A 16,086-nucleotide genomic window follows, 5' to 3' on the forward strand; every position below is an offset into this window, starting at 1 on the left:
GTCGGACCCACCGGGAAAGTGCCCGGTCTGCCAGATGGCCAGTCCGCCCCTGGTCGTCAGTATTTTCTAGTCCATCGTCTGTATTTACATTCACCCACTGGCAGCCAAAATCCACTATGAAGCGTGTATGCACTGTGACTACTTTTATATTGTTGATTAGCACTCTGTCTCGCGCTGAAGCCTTGTCCGTGTCGACCAATCACAACAGGCTGTCATCGGTCCAATCAGCGCAAATTAGCTTCGCGCTGAGGAGGGGTTTGGGCAGAGGCGCTAAAAGGGGGTATGCAGTATATGCGGCGCATAGGGGCGCCACACATGGGGGGGGCGCCATTGTGTCAAAACTATTTTTGAAATTATCCTTACTAAAAGTTTCAAATAATCAAAATAAATAAATATTTTTGTTTAAAATATTTATTTTGCGTTCGTTTTATACAAGTATATAATTGTATTTTATTAAATAAAGAAAATCATACTTCCCCTCCCCCTCTGTTGACCATTTGATTGATTCATTGCAGCTGGATAAAAAAATTGAAACTAATATTTGGGTTAAAAAATTCCCCTATATAAATTATATATTATATTATATTCCCCTATATATTATAAAATCCGTAATTTTACAGTTTATTTCCGGCAGCTGGGGTGCCAGAAAAAAAGTAAAATAATAGCCGTTAAATTACAGAAACATACCGTAAAATAACGAATATTAAATTACAGAAATTTACTTAAGTTAAAATTTTTGGTACATTTCTGTAGATTAATATCTGTTATTTTACGGTACATTTCTGTAATTTAACGGCTATTATTTTACTCTTTTTCTGGCACCCCAGCTGCTGGAAATAAACCGTAAAATTACGGATTTTTTTTTACAGTGTATGTATCATATAGATACATCGGCCACTTTGGTAATGTTTTTTGCTCAAAACTAGTTTAATTTTAGTTACAAAAAAGTTTGGCGATAAAATAGAACATCTCAGGGCAGTCTGTCTTTGTTTATTTTTTACACTAAACATTTAACAGTCTTTTTTTATTTAACTTTGTGAAAGGTGTAATAGCAGTTTCAGTCAATAATTCATGCAAAGACAAATCTTACACCTCTCACAGTAAGCATTTGAGAAGTGATTGCATGTTTAAGTTATGTTGACCTTTAGGACTCCCAGATCTATAATTTTGTTTTGACAAATGTCATACAAAAGCAAGGCATGTCAAGGTGCTATACTCATTTAGTGAGGAAAATAAAATCATTTGGGGAGGGATGAGATGTAATTCTTTGACTCATCACATGCTTAGTGTAATTATACTTTTACTACTTCATAGGGGGGGGGGGGGGGCAGATTATATGACCAGATTATAAGACCATGAAAGTGTTGTTTGACCTTGCATGCATATTAGACTGTTGTTGGAGACCCTTACAACCTAAATATGACCCGTATTTCATGTATAATATGGGCTCTTTAACAAATGCTATGTGGGGAGATGCTGTTATCTGATTGGATGAATAAGAGAGTGTGTTTTTGCGCCTCCGGGAGTGAAGAGAAACTGAAAGAATATCTGACTCGTGGAGTGAGTGAGAGACATTTTGTGTTGTATTTTCCTGCGCAGCTGCTGTGGTGGTCTTGGAGGAGTGGAGAGCATGTGACTGACTCCTGTGGGACAGACGAGTCTTCGCTGACGTCCAGCGTTCTCCAGCCTTCAGCTCTGCACAAGACGCTTGAGAAATGGACGTGCCCAACTGAGCCTGGTTTCTCTCGAGGTTTTTTAATTCTTCACTTTCGCCAACTGGTGAAGTTTTTTCCTCGCCGCTGTCGCCACTGGCTTGGATGGTTCGGGAGCTGCGCATGGATTTGCTCCTCCGTGTTTGGACTCTCAGTATTGAATATTAAACCACACTGAACTGAGCTAAACTGAACTTAAACTCTGAAAAGTGAACTGACACGGTTTCAATTTACTATAATCTTCTATGTGAAGCTGCTTTGACACAATCTACATTGTAAAAGCGCTATACAAATAAAGCTGAATTGAATATTTTGTGTAAGAAAACGTTCACTAAAATTCGGTTCGATACCCTTACGAACTAAAAACTGTGAACTGGATAACGAACTTGCTTGAAGCATCACTGTGAGACGAAGCACGCCAGACAGCTGTGAGGGCTCAACCAGTCTGCGAGCATCGCTGGCAGAGTTTGGCGTTGGATGGTATCAGAGTACACCTGGATAACTGAGGTACCTTTATTTTGTTTGCTCTGCTGAGCAAAGGGGGCATTTGTTCCAGCTGCAGACCCACACACGTTTCATGCACACACAATCTAGCACACGCAATCTAGGCACACCATATATGGCTTGTGAACAGTTTAGGGTTTCCCATTTCAGTCATTATTTTATTATAATATCTTAACAATCATTTTAACATCTGTGCAGTTTTGGAACCAAATTAGGTAAATAAAAATAATTAGTTAAGCATTTATGACTTTATTCACGTATCCACATACACAAAGAAAACATAATAACCTGTAGGATTAAGTATTAAACTAATTCAGAATCTTAATGTTGTCATACTTAGTTAAAATCGCTTTGTAGTAAAATATAAATAAACAATAATGTGTCACATTAAAATGAAATGCTATAGCTAATAATTTTAAATTAATATATTTATAAACAACTTAATCTTTTACTAAACTGTAGCAAATGTAGTGATATATATATATATATATATATATATATATATATATATATATATATATATATATATATTATTATTATTATTATTATATTATATCTTTTTTATTTATTTATTATTAACAGTTTATTTGCCTGTATTACTATATTTGTTGCAACTATAATAACCATTACAAATTACCAGTACTTTATGGTTTAAAAACAATATATAACAATATCAAAAACAATATATTACTTACTATAAATTTCTATAGTATTTAATGCGGGAAAACATTAATAAAAAAATTAAGTAATTATTAGAAAATTAAGCAAATAAATACTATTCAATCGCTGGAGTAAAATAATAATATAGTGTTATACATTTATTACATGTAAAAAGATTTGTATTACATATAAAGAAGTATTATAGCCTATATTAACTTACTATTTCCTTCATTATGAATCCATTATATGAATTAAACCTGTCCAATTTAGATTGTTTATATATCTCTGAAAAATGTTTCAGCAAGGCCAGCAAACGAGTATCTGACTCTGTCAGATAAATAATGACTGATCATGATGACTGATGGAAAACTGTTCAGTCTATTATATTGAATGGTGATCGGAAATAATGTTCCCCATTCGCTCGTCACGATCGCTATATTTGTTAAATAGTTTACAATATTGTTTATTGTTTTATTGTGTACTATTTATTGGCGCCGTTGTGCCAAAACTATTTTTGATATTATCCTTATTAAAAGATTCAAATATTACATCAATAAATATGATGTAATGTGTGGCATACCACAAGGGTCAGTTTTAGGTCCAATATTGTTTATAATTTATATTAATGATATGTGTAAGATATCAGAGTTGTTTAAGTTTATTTTATTTGCAGATGATACAAGTATTTTTTGTTCTGGGCATAATTTACCAAAACTTATGAAGTTGATTAAAACAGAAATGAATAAATTGAAATTATGGTTTGATGTAAACAAATTGTCATTAAATATAAGTAAAACAAAGGTTATGTTATTTGGGAAATTAAAAAGCAGTTATAATATAGATTTACATATTGATAATGAAGTTATAGAAAGAGTATATGCAAAGTTTCTTGGTGTTGTACTGGATCATCAAATTAGTTGGAAACCGCAAATAAGTAATGTGATATCAAAATGAGTCAAAACTGTAGCAATAGCGTATAAAGCTAGATTGATCCTGGACAATAAATCAATGTATATATTATATAACACACTTATGTTGCCATATATGAGTTATTGTGTTGAAATATGGGGGAATACATATAAATCTAACTTACGATCCGTATGTACAATTCAGAAAAAAAGCTATTAGACTGATAGAAAATGTGGGGTATTTGGAGCATACAAATCCTTCATTTTTTAAATTAAAGATACTTAAGTTCAATGATTTGGTTAAATTTAAAACAGCACAATTTATGTTTAAAGCTAGGAAGAAATTACTTCCAAAATGCATACAGACGTTTTTCGAAGAACGACGAGGGGGATATAATCTGAGAGAAGAACTCAATTTTAGGAGGTTGAAAACAAGAACAACTTTAAAAAGTTTGTGAATGTCTGTCTGTGGTGTAAAACTATGGAACAGTCTAGACCTGACTCTCAAACAATGTCAGGATATTAATCAATTTAAAAAGTTGTATAAATACATATTATTAAAGGAGTACAATGATGAAGGTGATTGAAAAGGTATGAAAAGAGAAAGGTATGATGACATTTTAATTAATGGCTACCTGCAGTACTAGGTTTTTTTTGTTGTTGTTTTTTTTCTCTGGGTTTATGTTACAAGGTAAACAGGTACAAAATGGAACCAAACATATAGTTTGTCGGATATGCCAAAAGGATAGAATGTGTTCATGTGAAAGGAAGAGAGAAGTAAAGGAAGAAATAAGTTTAAGTAATAGACGAATGATGTATGTGGTAACGGGGTGGGAAAATAATAAGCTTGTGCTTCATCCCACTCCATTTTCAACCATGTTGAAATGTATTCTTTTGTTAATGATATTTTATGTATGATACTTTGTTCGAAAATAAATAAATCAAATCAAAATCAAAAAATAATATTTTTTAAAAATAATATAATATTGTATTTTATTAAATGAAAAAATAATACATGAGTTGCAAACGTTGGCAGACACGTTTTAATTCCAAATCATTTAACACAATAACATGCAGTCACACAGCCTAGTGTAAAGTGTTCATGTAGATGTAACTGTTTAGAGTTTTAACATTTTTATCAAACACACAGTACAGTTGAGGTCAAAAGTTATTAAAATAATCTGAAAAATTATCTTTATTTATTATTAATAATTAATTATTTTGCCAAAATAAGAGGAGGGATCACACAAAATGTATGTTTATGTAAGTACAGACCTCAATATATTTCAGATAAAATAGAAAATAATATTTGGATTAAGAAATTCCCCTATATGAATTTTATATACTTGTTTATAATGATTATTAACCCTGTTAAAACAGTCACAATATTCACATTTCTTGGAACTGAAATGTTTAATAATCCTTTTATCAAGATTCATTTTATACCATATACATGTTTTTATAAATTTATTTTGTTTCATATTGACACATGAGGCTTTTTTTGTAACTTTTTTTTGCTCAAAACTCTTTTAATTTAGTTACAAAAAAGTTTTCCTACACAATTTTAATAAAATAGAACATTTTAGGCAGTTTGTCTCTGCTTATTTTTAACACTAAACATTTTAAAGTCTTTTTTATTTCACTTGGTGAGAGGTGTAATAGCAGTTTCAGTCAGCTGTTCATGCAAACACAGACCTTACACCTCGCATATGAAAACTTGAACCTGCATACCCCTCAGTAAATGTGTAGTTGCGCCCCTGATGACGATGTCAATAACATTTGTTGTATAACCATATATGGTCTGCCTAGATCGTGTGTGCTGGATTGTGTGTGCCTGAAACGTGTGTGGGTGTGCGGGGCTGCAGCTGGATATTATTGGGGGATGTTTGTTTCTGGGCCACAACGATCTCAAGCTGCACATCAGGCCTGCAACAGGGTGGGATTGGTATGTGTGTGTGTGTGTGTATGGATCCACATAGTCATTAAAGTGACTGGTCAAAAGGTTTTTCTATTATAATGGTATTTAATTTGTATTGTTGAAGTCAAGTTCACGGTAGTGTTATGATCCATTGTTTTAATCCGTGTGTTCGGTTTAAGGCAGAATACTTGCTATTCGATACATAGAGAGTTCGCTTTAGAAAGGGATTTTGATTTCTAATCACCTGATGCTGAGTTCAGTCTGCATGATTTTCAAAGTAGTCGTGTCACGGATGTTTTCACACTGCATGACTATCTGGTTAGCGTTCTGTCGGTGCTGTGTTTACACTGTAGGATGGATCGGCGACAGGAGAGTTCACATTGCATGACTAAAATAGGAAGAATCACAGACCACGTAGTCCAAACTACATCTCACAACCAAACAAACTCGAGAAGGGACATGGAAACAATGCGAGGTCACGTAATATATCTTTCGTTATTAACTACATAGTGGAAAAAGAAGGCTTTAGCTTTAGAAACTTGTGTTGCTCATCTGGCTTTTGAAGAGAATTAGCAATCTCTCCTCAACTTTTCTTTTACTTTTCGACCTGGTTGTGGTATTGCTTAGATGACATGTCAAACAGACACAACGCTCCTGCCAAATTTACACTAGTTTTTTTCTCCATTTCTTGTTGAAAATGACCGCTTTTAACTTCTCCAGCAGTGTGTCGGTACACACACACACACACACACACACAAGTGAATGCTGCTTTCTTATTGGCTGTAGGCCAGCGGTGGGCAAACGTTTTTAGACCCGAGGGCCACATAAAGTTTTGCAAACCAAGTGAAGGGCCACATGTCAAATCCTTCAAAAAATAACTTTTATTTATAGTATCAGTATGCATAACAAGTAATATTACATGTCACATTAACACACATTTTTTTAATAGTCATTATTGAGGTCAAATGAATTTGCACTGCTATTTATATTTAGTTATCAATCATTATAAAACAATAAAATAATCGCTTATAAATAATAATAATAATAATAATGTAATAATTTTTACAGTGGAGAATAGAAAAGGTATTGTCTGATAGGAAAAAATCTTATATTAACACATTAAAAAAATAATTGGAATGCAATGCTTTTTTTGGCATATTGGCATATTAGACATACCGCTTTCTGTCCGATATTGGTGAAGAAGTATGTTGTTGTCCATTCTTTCTTAAACACACGACATTCAGAGTAGGGCTGCACGATTATTCGAAAAAAGATCACGATCTCGATTATATTTTATTATATAGCAATTATATTTTCAAGGTCAGGAGGGAAGTTTAAAGCCAGTCGCACAAGTCTTCACAGGAACATGAACACCTTCAAATGGCGTTAAAAGTGTCACATACTGTATGTATAAGGTATAATTCACCCAGAAATGTCATTTCTGTCTTCATGTAATGATGTATTTGCGGCCGCGAAACCACACGTGAGCTGATCACGAGCTACCGAGAACGCGCGCGCGTGCACGCAACACGCCAATGACGGCTATTTTAGTGAACAGAACCTGCATAGGCTGTGAATAACAGGTATAACAGAGCGATCGTTTGAGAGCATAACTGATTTGCATGTGTGTGTGTTTTATCACAGTGACGGCAGCCATGAGCCGCACTAGGAAGTGAAAATGAAAATGACACATCATTTAAATGATCATAACGCAATTTACAGTTATGATTACGACAAGCATTTGATATGTTTTTTCTTTCATAGCGAACACAAAGTGTTGTGCATGAAAATAAATGTTTACTGTGTCAGTATAGCTACTCTAGCCTATATAATGCAATTAGGAATCTGATAACCCTACTGAAAAATCCAGCTTAAACCAGCCAAGGCGGGTTGGCTGGTTTTAGCTGGTCGACCAGTCTGGTTTTAGAGGGGTTTTGGCCATTTCCAGGCTGGTTTCCACCAATTTCCAGCCTGATCTTAGCTTGTCAGGCTGGAAAATGACCAGCTAAAACCAGCTTGACCACCTAGCCAGGTTTCCAAGCTGGTTTTAGCTGGATTTAGCTGGTCATTTTCCAGCCTGACCAGCTAAGACCAGTCTGAAAATGGCTGGAAACCAACCTGGAAATAGCCAAAACCCCTCTAAAACCAGGCTGGTAGACCAGCCAACCAGCCTAGGCTGGTTTAAGCTGGATTTTTCAGCAGGGAATGACAAAATGTCTGATACCAGTGAAAACAAATGGTCTAATAATGCTGACAATAACAAATGACAAGCACATGTCTTAAACATAATAAATCAACTTTATAATTATGAATAGTTATATTCTGATGTCCTCATTTTACTGTGAATTAACAAACAGGACATATTGAAAGTCTGTTCAAGTCCACCATGATGACTGTATTTTAATCAACAGTAGACCTACACATAAGACTAATATTATTAGTGTTGTTTTACCATATCGTCACTTTAGAATTATAAGGTATTATCTGACATTTTTGTCAAAATTGAGTTATTGACATATTCTTATTAAACGACAGCTTTTTGTTTATATTTTAAGACTTAAAAAAAGTTACACACATACTGTTTGCTATATGGATTGCAAAAACTTTGAAGCTCAATATCTCAAAATCATTCAGAACGCAGATCCTTATTATTCCAAGGTGACAATATGTTTGAGAATTAACAATAATAATAGGCTACTCAAATTAACCTTTATTTTACATCTACAGAATCGTGAGAAAGAATCGTGATCTTGATTTTAAGCAAAAAAATCGTGATTCACATCGTCCAGCCCCTAATTCAGAGTCAATTTTTATTTGACTCATTTTCAGTCATTAACGGTCGAGTGCATTTTACTAATGTGTACTTATTTTACTAGTTGCACTAACTGTACCGTGTGCAATACTGCCATCAAATGGTGATCACTTGTATTGCATCATTAATTTACTAATTCTGAAACCAAACCGTTACTCAGAAGCAGCATTTTAAAAACTCCCTTGCGGGCCGGATGAAAGTGTTTAGCGGGCCGCATATGGCCCGCAGCCCGTAGCTTGCCCACCTCTGCTATAGGCAATCGCTGATGTTATTACATAACTCATTTCACATGGCATGATTTGAATCGCCGACAGCTCCAGATATTAAGCACGTCAAATATCTCACAGGCATCAGCGACTCATGAGTGCTCCGGCCTGGTTGGAAGAGCTGTGCCAGATCTTTTTACTGCATTTCGTTGCCTTGTACTTGTACATGTGTAATGACAATAAAGTTGAATCTAATCTAAAAAATCTTTTGCTGTGTGCTGGGATCTTTTAGCCATGCCTAGAGTAGGATAATTTAGAAAGTACAAGTGTGACAGTAAACAGTTTGATGTTCCCTGAATCTCTGGTGCGATCATTTGACAATACTGGCAGTTTACGTAGACTTAAACTTGCTGATAATCTGTTCCTCTGCTATTTTTTGTTTAGCTTGTGAAAATGGAGCCTCTGTCTGCAGCAAACACACAGTTTTCCCTCAACCTGTTCGAGAAGATCAGTGGAGGAAACGCATCAGGAAATGTGTTTTATTCTCCTGTCAGCATCTCCTCGGCTCTGGCCATGGTGTCGCTCGGTGCCAAAGGAAACACCGCAGATCAGATGTTTAAGGTGATTGAACAGAGTATGGATGATTTTTGTGCTTTTTTGTTTTTGCTCTGAGAGAGAGAGAGAGAGAGAGAGAGAGAGAGAGAGAGAGAGAGAGAGAGAGAGAGAGAGAGAGAGAGAGAGAGAGAGAGAGAGAGAGAGAGAGAGAGAGAGAGAGAGAGAGAGAGAGAGAGAGAGAGAGAGAGAGAGAGAGAGAGAGAGAGAGAGAGAGAGAGAGAGAGAGAGGATATATAGTGAGATATAATGTCGATAGTGACGTAATTTAATTGAGCTCATTTGTTGACATGATGCTGGCAAAATGCAGAGTTTAAGCATATTACCATCACAGAGGTACTAAACTAAATCATTTCTTTGGTGATAAATTATCAAGACTTATTAAAGATTTCAGAATGTTTCCTGTTGTCATCATTAGTGTAAACAGCCTTTGCTGTTCAATGAAATTTAAGATTAAGCAAGACTAACGGTTTAACTAACAAAAGAGTCATTTTACATGTGTTTATTAAATGAGTCGGGTCAGTTATTTGAGTTACAGACATTTCACATTAGGGATGCACTGAAATGAACATTCTTGGTAGAAACAGAAAACTGACAATGAGGAAAGGAAGGTTGAAAATAAATTATGTTAATTATTAGTATTATTGGGGCGTCACGGAGGCGCAGTAGGTAGCACGATCGCCTCACGGCATAAAGGTCACTAGTTTGAGCCTCGGCTGGGTCAGTTGGCATTTCTGTGTGGAGTTTGCATGTTCTCCCAGTGTTGGCGTGTGTTTCCTCCGGGTGCTCCGGTTTCCCCAACAAGTCCAAAGACATGTGGTATAGGGGAATTGGGTAGGCTAAATTGTCATTCCTCTGTGGTGAGCCCAGATTAATAAAGGGATTAAGGGAGAATTAAATGAATGAATGAATTAGTACCATTGCATGTATGGCTATGACTGTGTACTAACCTTAGTAAAATCAAGGCATTGCAATTGCATGAACCAATATTAAAGTTTCAAAGAATAAATCAATTACAAATGATTAAAATATTTATTCAGCACATTGCAACAATAGGTTAATACTTCGGGGGATGGGGACTTCAGACAATAAAAAGTAGCAATTTTATTTCACTCAATAAATGCACCGATAATATCCACTGATTTTTATATAGTCAATTGTACTGAAACGATTTTAAAAAATGCAACAAATATTTGATTGGGCCCAAATTACAAAACCAAATTTAAAGGGCACCTATGGTAAAAAATCTACTTTTCAAGCTGTTTGGACAGACATATGTGCATGTATGGTGTATAGACGGTCATATTGGGGTGATATAAGCACACCCAGTGCTTTTCTTTTTCAATTTAACAACATAAAAAACGGTGGACCAATTGGAGCTGTTTTCAAATCGACCGCTACCTGACGTAGGAGTGTGATCCCCCTGCCCACCAATATTGATTGACAGGCGCATCATCATATCCTCAGTTTGTTGATTCACGTCCGCCATTTTCAGCGTGAGTCGAAGCGATATCACTAAAGGAACACGCTAGCTCTATTTTTAGATTAAGGCTCATTGGGCTCAACACAAGATCAATATTCTCCACATTATCGCTCTAATCGGAATTATTGGTTGTATCTTTAGGTAGGTTTGCAAACATGTGTACTTCTCATTGAATCTACCTTATACTTCAGCCGTTTGCATTTCTCGCGATCCCAGAAGCTCCCTGTGATCTTAACTAGCATGCGTTTTAGAATTCTAAACATAGGTTTCTATCAGGGTACACTCAAGTCGACGGCTGGGCGCCGCGGACCGCTGGAGAAACCTATGTTTACAATTCAAAAATGCGTGGCGCGACGATTCGGGACACTTCATGTTTCTGCCGCGCCACAGAGAGTGTCGTGTGCCATGTCACGGCTTCTAGCGGCGCATCCGGTGCCTCAGTCAAAGTTAATTCAGTGTGCGTGGTTATTAGTTTCTGTGTACAAGCTCTGCACTTGAAACTAGCACACAGTTGGCTGTAAAACTGTACAAAGACACAAATGGTTTTGTACTCTCTGCTTGGTCTGTGTACATGTACGACTGAATGCTGATCATCTCACTCCAGCTCCTTCTCTGTCTGCCTGTCAGACTCTTGCAAACGCAGAGCGGGTGAGCTCATGGCCCCGCCCCCTTGTTACGTTGGTGGGAAGCCGAAACTAATTTACATGTGAAGCAACACACCTATAAATCAGCGAGCTGTGGACACGCCCCCAACATGACACTTTTTAACACATTATAATAAACAAATCTGAATTGTGTTTTAAACTGAACCTAAACTGGCACACTCAGAAGAGCCATAATATTAATATTAAATCATAAAAAAGAGGTCAACTATGTTCCCTTTAAAACAAATTTAGGGTCTGTTTTGCTTAAGTTGCACACTAGTTTGATTATGTATAAATATCATTATAACTATATTGTATAAATATTATAACTATGGGCCTACTTCAAGCTGACAATAGACATGAATGACACTTCTAATGGAGCGTAAGAAGCATACAGTTCTTTAGTTTTATATAATTTGCAAAATAAAAGAGTTGCAGGTTGAGGGAACAGCATGGGAGGAAGTTGCCGCGGGCCTTGGTGCAGATGAAAAGTAAAAATAAAAAGTGTATTTATATACACACTACCTGACAAAAGTCTTGTCGCCTATCCAGGTTTTAGGAAGGATAAATAATAATGACTTTGAGTTGATCATTTGGTATCAGAAGTGGCTTATAAGAAAGGCAAAGGCCTCTAGATTACGCTTATTTCACCAAAATAAAATATGATCATGCCTTGATTTTGAATGATTTCATTAGGACAGTAAGGTCTGACTGTGCTTAGACTAAAGTGTGGTCACTGAACAGAAATAATGTCCAGTATAGAATATGTGGTCATGCTGCAGTGGAAACAGAATGAATATTGTGTCTGACTCCATCATGAGCTTGGAGGACTGCATCCATACATCTCTGCAATGACTCAAATCACTGATTAATAAAGTCATCTGGAATAACAAAGCAAGCGTTCTTGCAGGACTCCCAGAGTTCATCAAGACTCTTTGGATTCATCTTCAATGCCTCCTCCTTCATCTTACCCCAGACATGCTCAATAATGTTCATCTCTGGTGACTAGGCTGGCCAATCCGGGAGCACCTTGACTTTCTTTGCTTTCAGGAGCTTTGATGTGGAGGCTGAAGTATGAGAAGGAGCGCTATCCTGCTGAAGAATTTGCCCTCTCCTGTGGTTTGTAATGTAATGGGCAACACAAATGTCTTGATACCTCAGGCTGTTGATGTTGCCATCCCCTCTGCAGATAGTTCTCCATATAGTATGATCTCTCATAGATCTCTCGTATAGTCTCCCCATACTGAATGTAACCCCAAACCATGATTTTTCCTTCAGCAAACGTGACAGATTTCTGTGTGAATCTTGGGTCCATGCAGGTTCCAGTAGGTCTTTTGTAGTATTATTCCGCGCTGTCCCACTTTTGCCACAAATGATCAACTAGAACTCAAGTTATTATTTGTTGCTCTTACAACTGGGATCAACGGCAAGACTTTTGTCAGGTAGTGTACAGATAGAATAGACAGAGATAGATTAATCTGTGCAACAGCCAGCGATCAGCTGTGCACTGCAGACGCAGCCAGTGTGAAAAGCAAACACCTGTGCACTGCTTCTGCTTCTGCTGCCGCTGGCTCTCCCTATACAGTGCGCACGCGCTGGTTCAGCTCTGCTTGCTCGTGCATGTAAAAGAAGCCCGGGTTCTCTGCATGCATCACAGTCTGGATCATTTCACGTGCACGCTGCTTTATTTGCACATTTAAGTAAAGATCTTTATAAAGTGGATGGAGTACTGTGAAGTGCAGATGATTCTAACAGAATTAATAGACACACCACTGACATGCTGCTTCAGACAACATGCGCAGGCCATGGTTTCTGTTTGGATCATCACAACTTACTGTCTCGGCCGTGTTGTTTTGGTGATAAAAATTGTTCTGCCAAAAACCGAAAATGCGCTTTTGGGCCATTTTTATCCTAAAATTTTCAGTGGCAAAATATTTAGCACATCCCTATTTGACACCATTAGTTCCTTTAGATGCTTTGAAGTTGTAATTATAAACAAATAACTGAGTCAAAGTTAAACATTTGTTACTCTGTGCAGGTGTTGGGTCTTGCCAATCCAGCCGCTGCGACTCCAGACGCTCATCAACCAGTGGAGCAAATTCACTCAAGCTTCAATGAGTTGATGAGTGAACTGAACAAACCAGGAGCCCCGTATGTGCTGAGTCTCGCCAACCGCCTCTACGGAGAGCAAACCTACCAGTTTCTTGAGGTAAAACTCAAAGCCAATCAATCTAGACTTGCTCAAGTTCTCAACTCTAATTTAATTTGCAACTCATTTGATTTTCAATGTCACAGAAATTCCTCAACGACACAAAAAGATACTATGAAGCCGGACTGGAGAAGGTGGACTTGAAGAATAAACCAGAGGACGCACGTGTCAACATCAACACATGGGTGGAGGAAAACACACAAGGTAAGAAATTGAGCTTGATAGGACGTCAATATATCAAACTAATCAGTTCAGACCAAGACTAAAGAGGAAAATGTCCACTTGTATTGTAGAGAAGATCAAGGATTTGCTGCCATCAGGAGCCATTGATGAACTTACAAGACTGGTTTTGGTGAACGCCATCTACTTCAAGGGGAACTGGGAGGCGAAATTCCCAAAAGAAGCCACCAGAAATGGGACGTTTAGGCTGAAATGGGTGAGATTTCAGGCTCTTGAATTATTATTATTTTTTAATGTGATAAATAAGGAGGGTTGGGATGTGTTTTTCCGTTTGTGCTTTGCAGTATAAAACTAAACCAGTGAAGATGATGCATCAGACATCAGTGTTTCCAATTGGCAAAATCCCAGAGATGAGGAGTAAGGTTCTGGAGCTGCCGTATGAGGGGAACAATATCAGTATGTTGATCATTCTTCCTGGTGGAACCACTAGCCTTCAGAAGGTGAGACAGATTTTAAAACAAAGATTTCAAATGGTTTGGAATTGATGCAATCGACCCTTCACAAAGCCCCACTTTGCAATGTGCATATGAGGGATACACTCAGGATGTGAGAGTAACTCGAAATGAAAAGAAAAAAGACCCTTGAAACTATAGCCCTGCAGTCACACACCAGTTTCAGTTCCAGGAGCGCCCCTGTGTTAACTCTATGTAAACCCCAATATGATTTTGATGTTGATATTATTTATTTAAATGTAGTTGCGTAAATTCACAATATTTAAATCAATAGCAGCCATTAAATTATTGTGGATTGATTGGTGCCACTGACATGGCTGATTCACTGCCGCTCCTCGATCGTCAATGACAGCACGCACTAGAGCTGAAGGTCATAACCCAGCGTGTTCGGGTTTAATTTCTATCATTTTAAAGGGGGTCGGGTCAGGCCGGGCTTGGGCTTGCGCAGTAAATGAACAGTCATGTGATGCATTTGGATTAGCGCGAGAAAGTAATCAAATCGTTTGTAACAACATTAATATCCATTCCTAATATCCATATCCATTCCAAAGGTGAAATAAAAGATGACGGAGAAGTCAAAAAGAGCGAATTTTGACTGCGATTAGGCCAGCCGCCAATCCAAAAAGAACGGTCACTCTAGCCGCCAAGGTATTTCAGCGGTCACTCATACCCTGCGTATTACGGTAGAGCGCTAAACAGCAATGTACAGCAAGCTGACATGGAAGATGACGAGGTCACTCGCTACATTGAAACTGCTGTCATGGAAAATTAAATGGATGTTCTTGGCTGGTAGAAGATGAACAAACAATCCTACCCAAAACTCGCAAAATTAGCCAGGTCAGAACTATGCATCTCGGCCTGTAGCAGCAGTGAAAGGGTGTTCGGTGCTGCTGGACGCACCATCCTGAGCGCAGGACTGCGCTAAAGCCATTTACAGTGGATTCAATAATGTTCCTCCACAAAAAGCCTAATTAGCCTAGCCTAATCTTGGTATGTAAAGGGGTTTTAAATTATTACTAAATATTAATTAAACCATAAAATCGTAATGCAGACAGAGTACTGTATACAGGCTAGTGTCGGCATTAGGCTATTTCTTTATTATTAAACTTCACCGTCACCTTAAGGCCAGATTGTGAAGAGAAGTGGCAAAACAAATCCCGCAGAGCCTTTATCTTAATTAAATTATTGCCAAATACCTGTCATAATTTAGAATTGATTTTATTTTAATTGGTTAAGAAAGACTTCTTTTCACCGCTTGGGTTGGACTCTAAAATAGAAATGGTCAACCCAGGCTCATTCTGAGAATGCAGTCCCGTGGACATTTCTGGAGATCGCGAAATATGTGCAGGGAGGTAAGTATTTTGGCTGTTTTTGTTTTCGCAAATCCACGATTGGCCGTTGTGTGTGCTTTATTGTATCTTAAATGTCTCTCGTGAGTGCCCGCGCTGTTCTCATGTAAACCCACCAGAGGCTGCTGTCGAACGACCGTCTGTTTGACTGACTGAATGACCAGCCAATCAACTGACCAACCCTCCCTACTTTTCTAAACCCAACCAATTTTACCGATTGACTCGCCAACCCACTTACTTCCCCAAAACACCCAACCGATGGTTTACAAAAGCCGTCCAGAAAAATAAAAGCCCTTGTCTGATTTCTACCACGTTTTCAGATTTTACCATATTCTCACCCTGTTATTCACTCGTTCATTTTAGTTTTTGGATTCTGT

The 16,086-nt window shown here is 37.4% G+C and overlaps 1 protein-coding gene across 1 annotated transcript in view; it reads left to right on the plus strand.

Moving 5' to 3' along the window:
- Nucleotides 1-1,554: 1,554 nt before the first annotated feature.
- The window catches only part of LOC130242813 (leukocyte elastase inhibitor-like), a 16,937-nt gene continuing 2,405 nt past the window's right edge, over nucleotides 1,555-16,086 (plus strand). Inside the window, exons 1-6 of the mRNA XM_056474738.1 lie at nucleotides 1,555-2,219; nucleotides 9,165-9,341; nucleotides 13,498-13,668; nucleotides 13,755-13,872; nucleotides 13,962-14,104; nucleotides 14,193-14,348. Of these exons, the coding sequence (XP_056330713.1) occupies nucleotides 2,190-2,219; nucleotides 9,165-9,341; nucleotides 13,498-13,668; nucleotides 13,755-13,872; nucleotides 13,962-14,104; nucleotides 14,193-14,348 (795 nt within the window). The 5' untranslated portion in view covers nucleotides 1,555-2,189. The remainder of the gene's footprint in view (nucleotides 2,220-9,164; nucleotides 9,342-13,497; nucleotides 13,669-13,754; nucleotides 13,873-13,961; nucleotides 14,105-14,192; nucleotides 14,349-16,086) is intronic.

The sequence above is a fragment of the Danio aesculapii genome, chromosome 16 (genome assembly GCF_903798145.1).
Source record: "Danio aesculapii chromosome 16, fDanAes4.1, whole genome shotgun sequence".
Taxonomy (NCBI): Eukaryota; Metazoa; Chordata; class Actinopteri; order Cypriniformes; family Danionidae; genus Danio; species Danio aesculapii.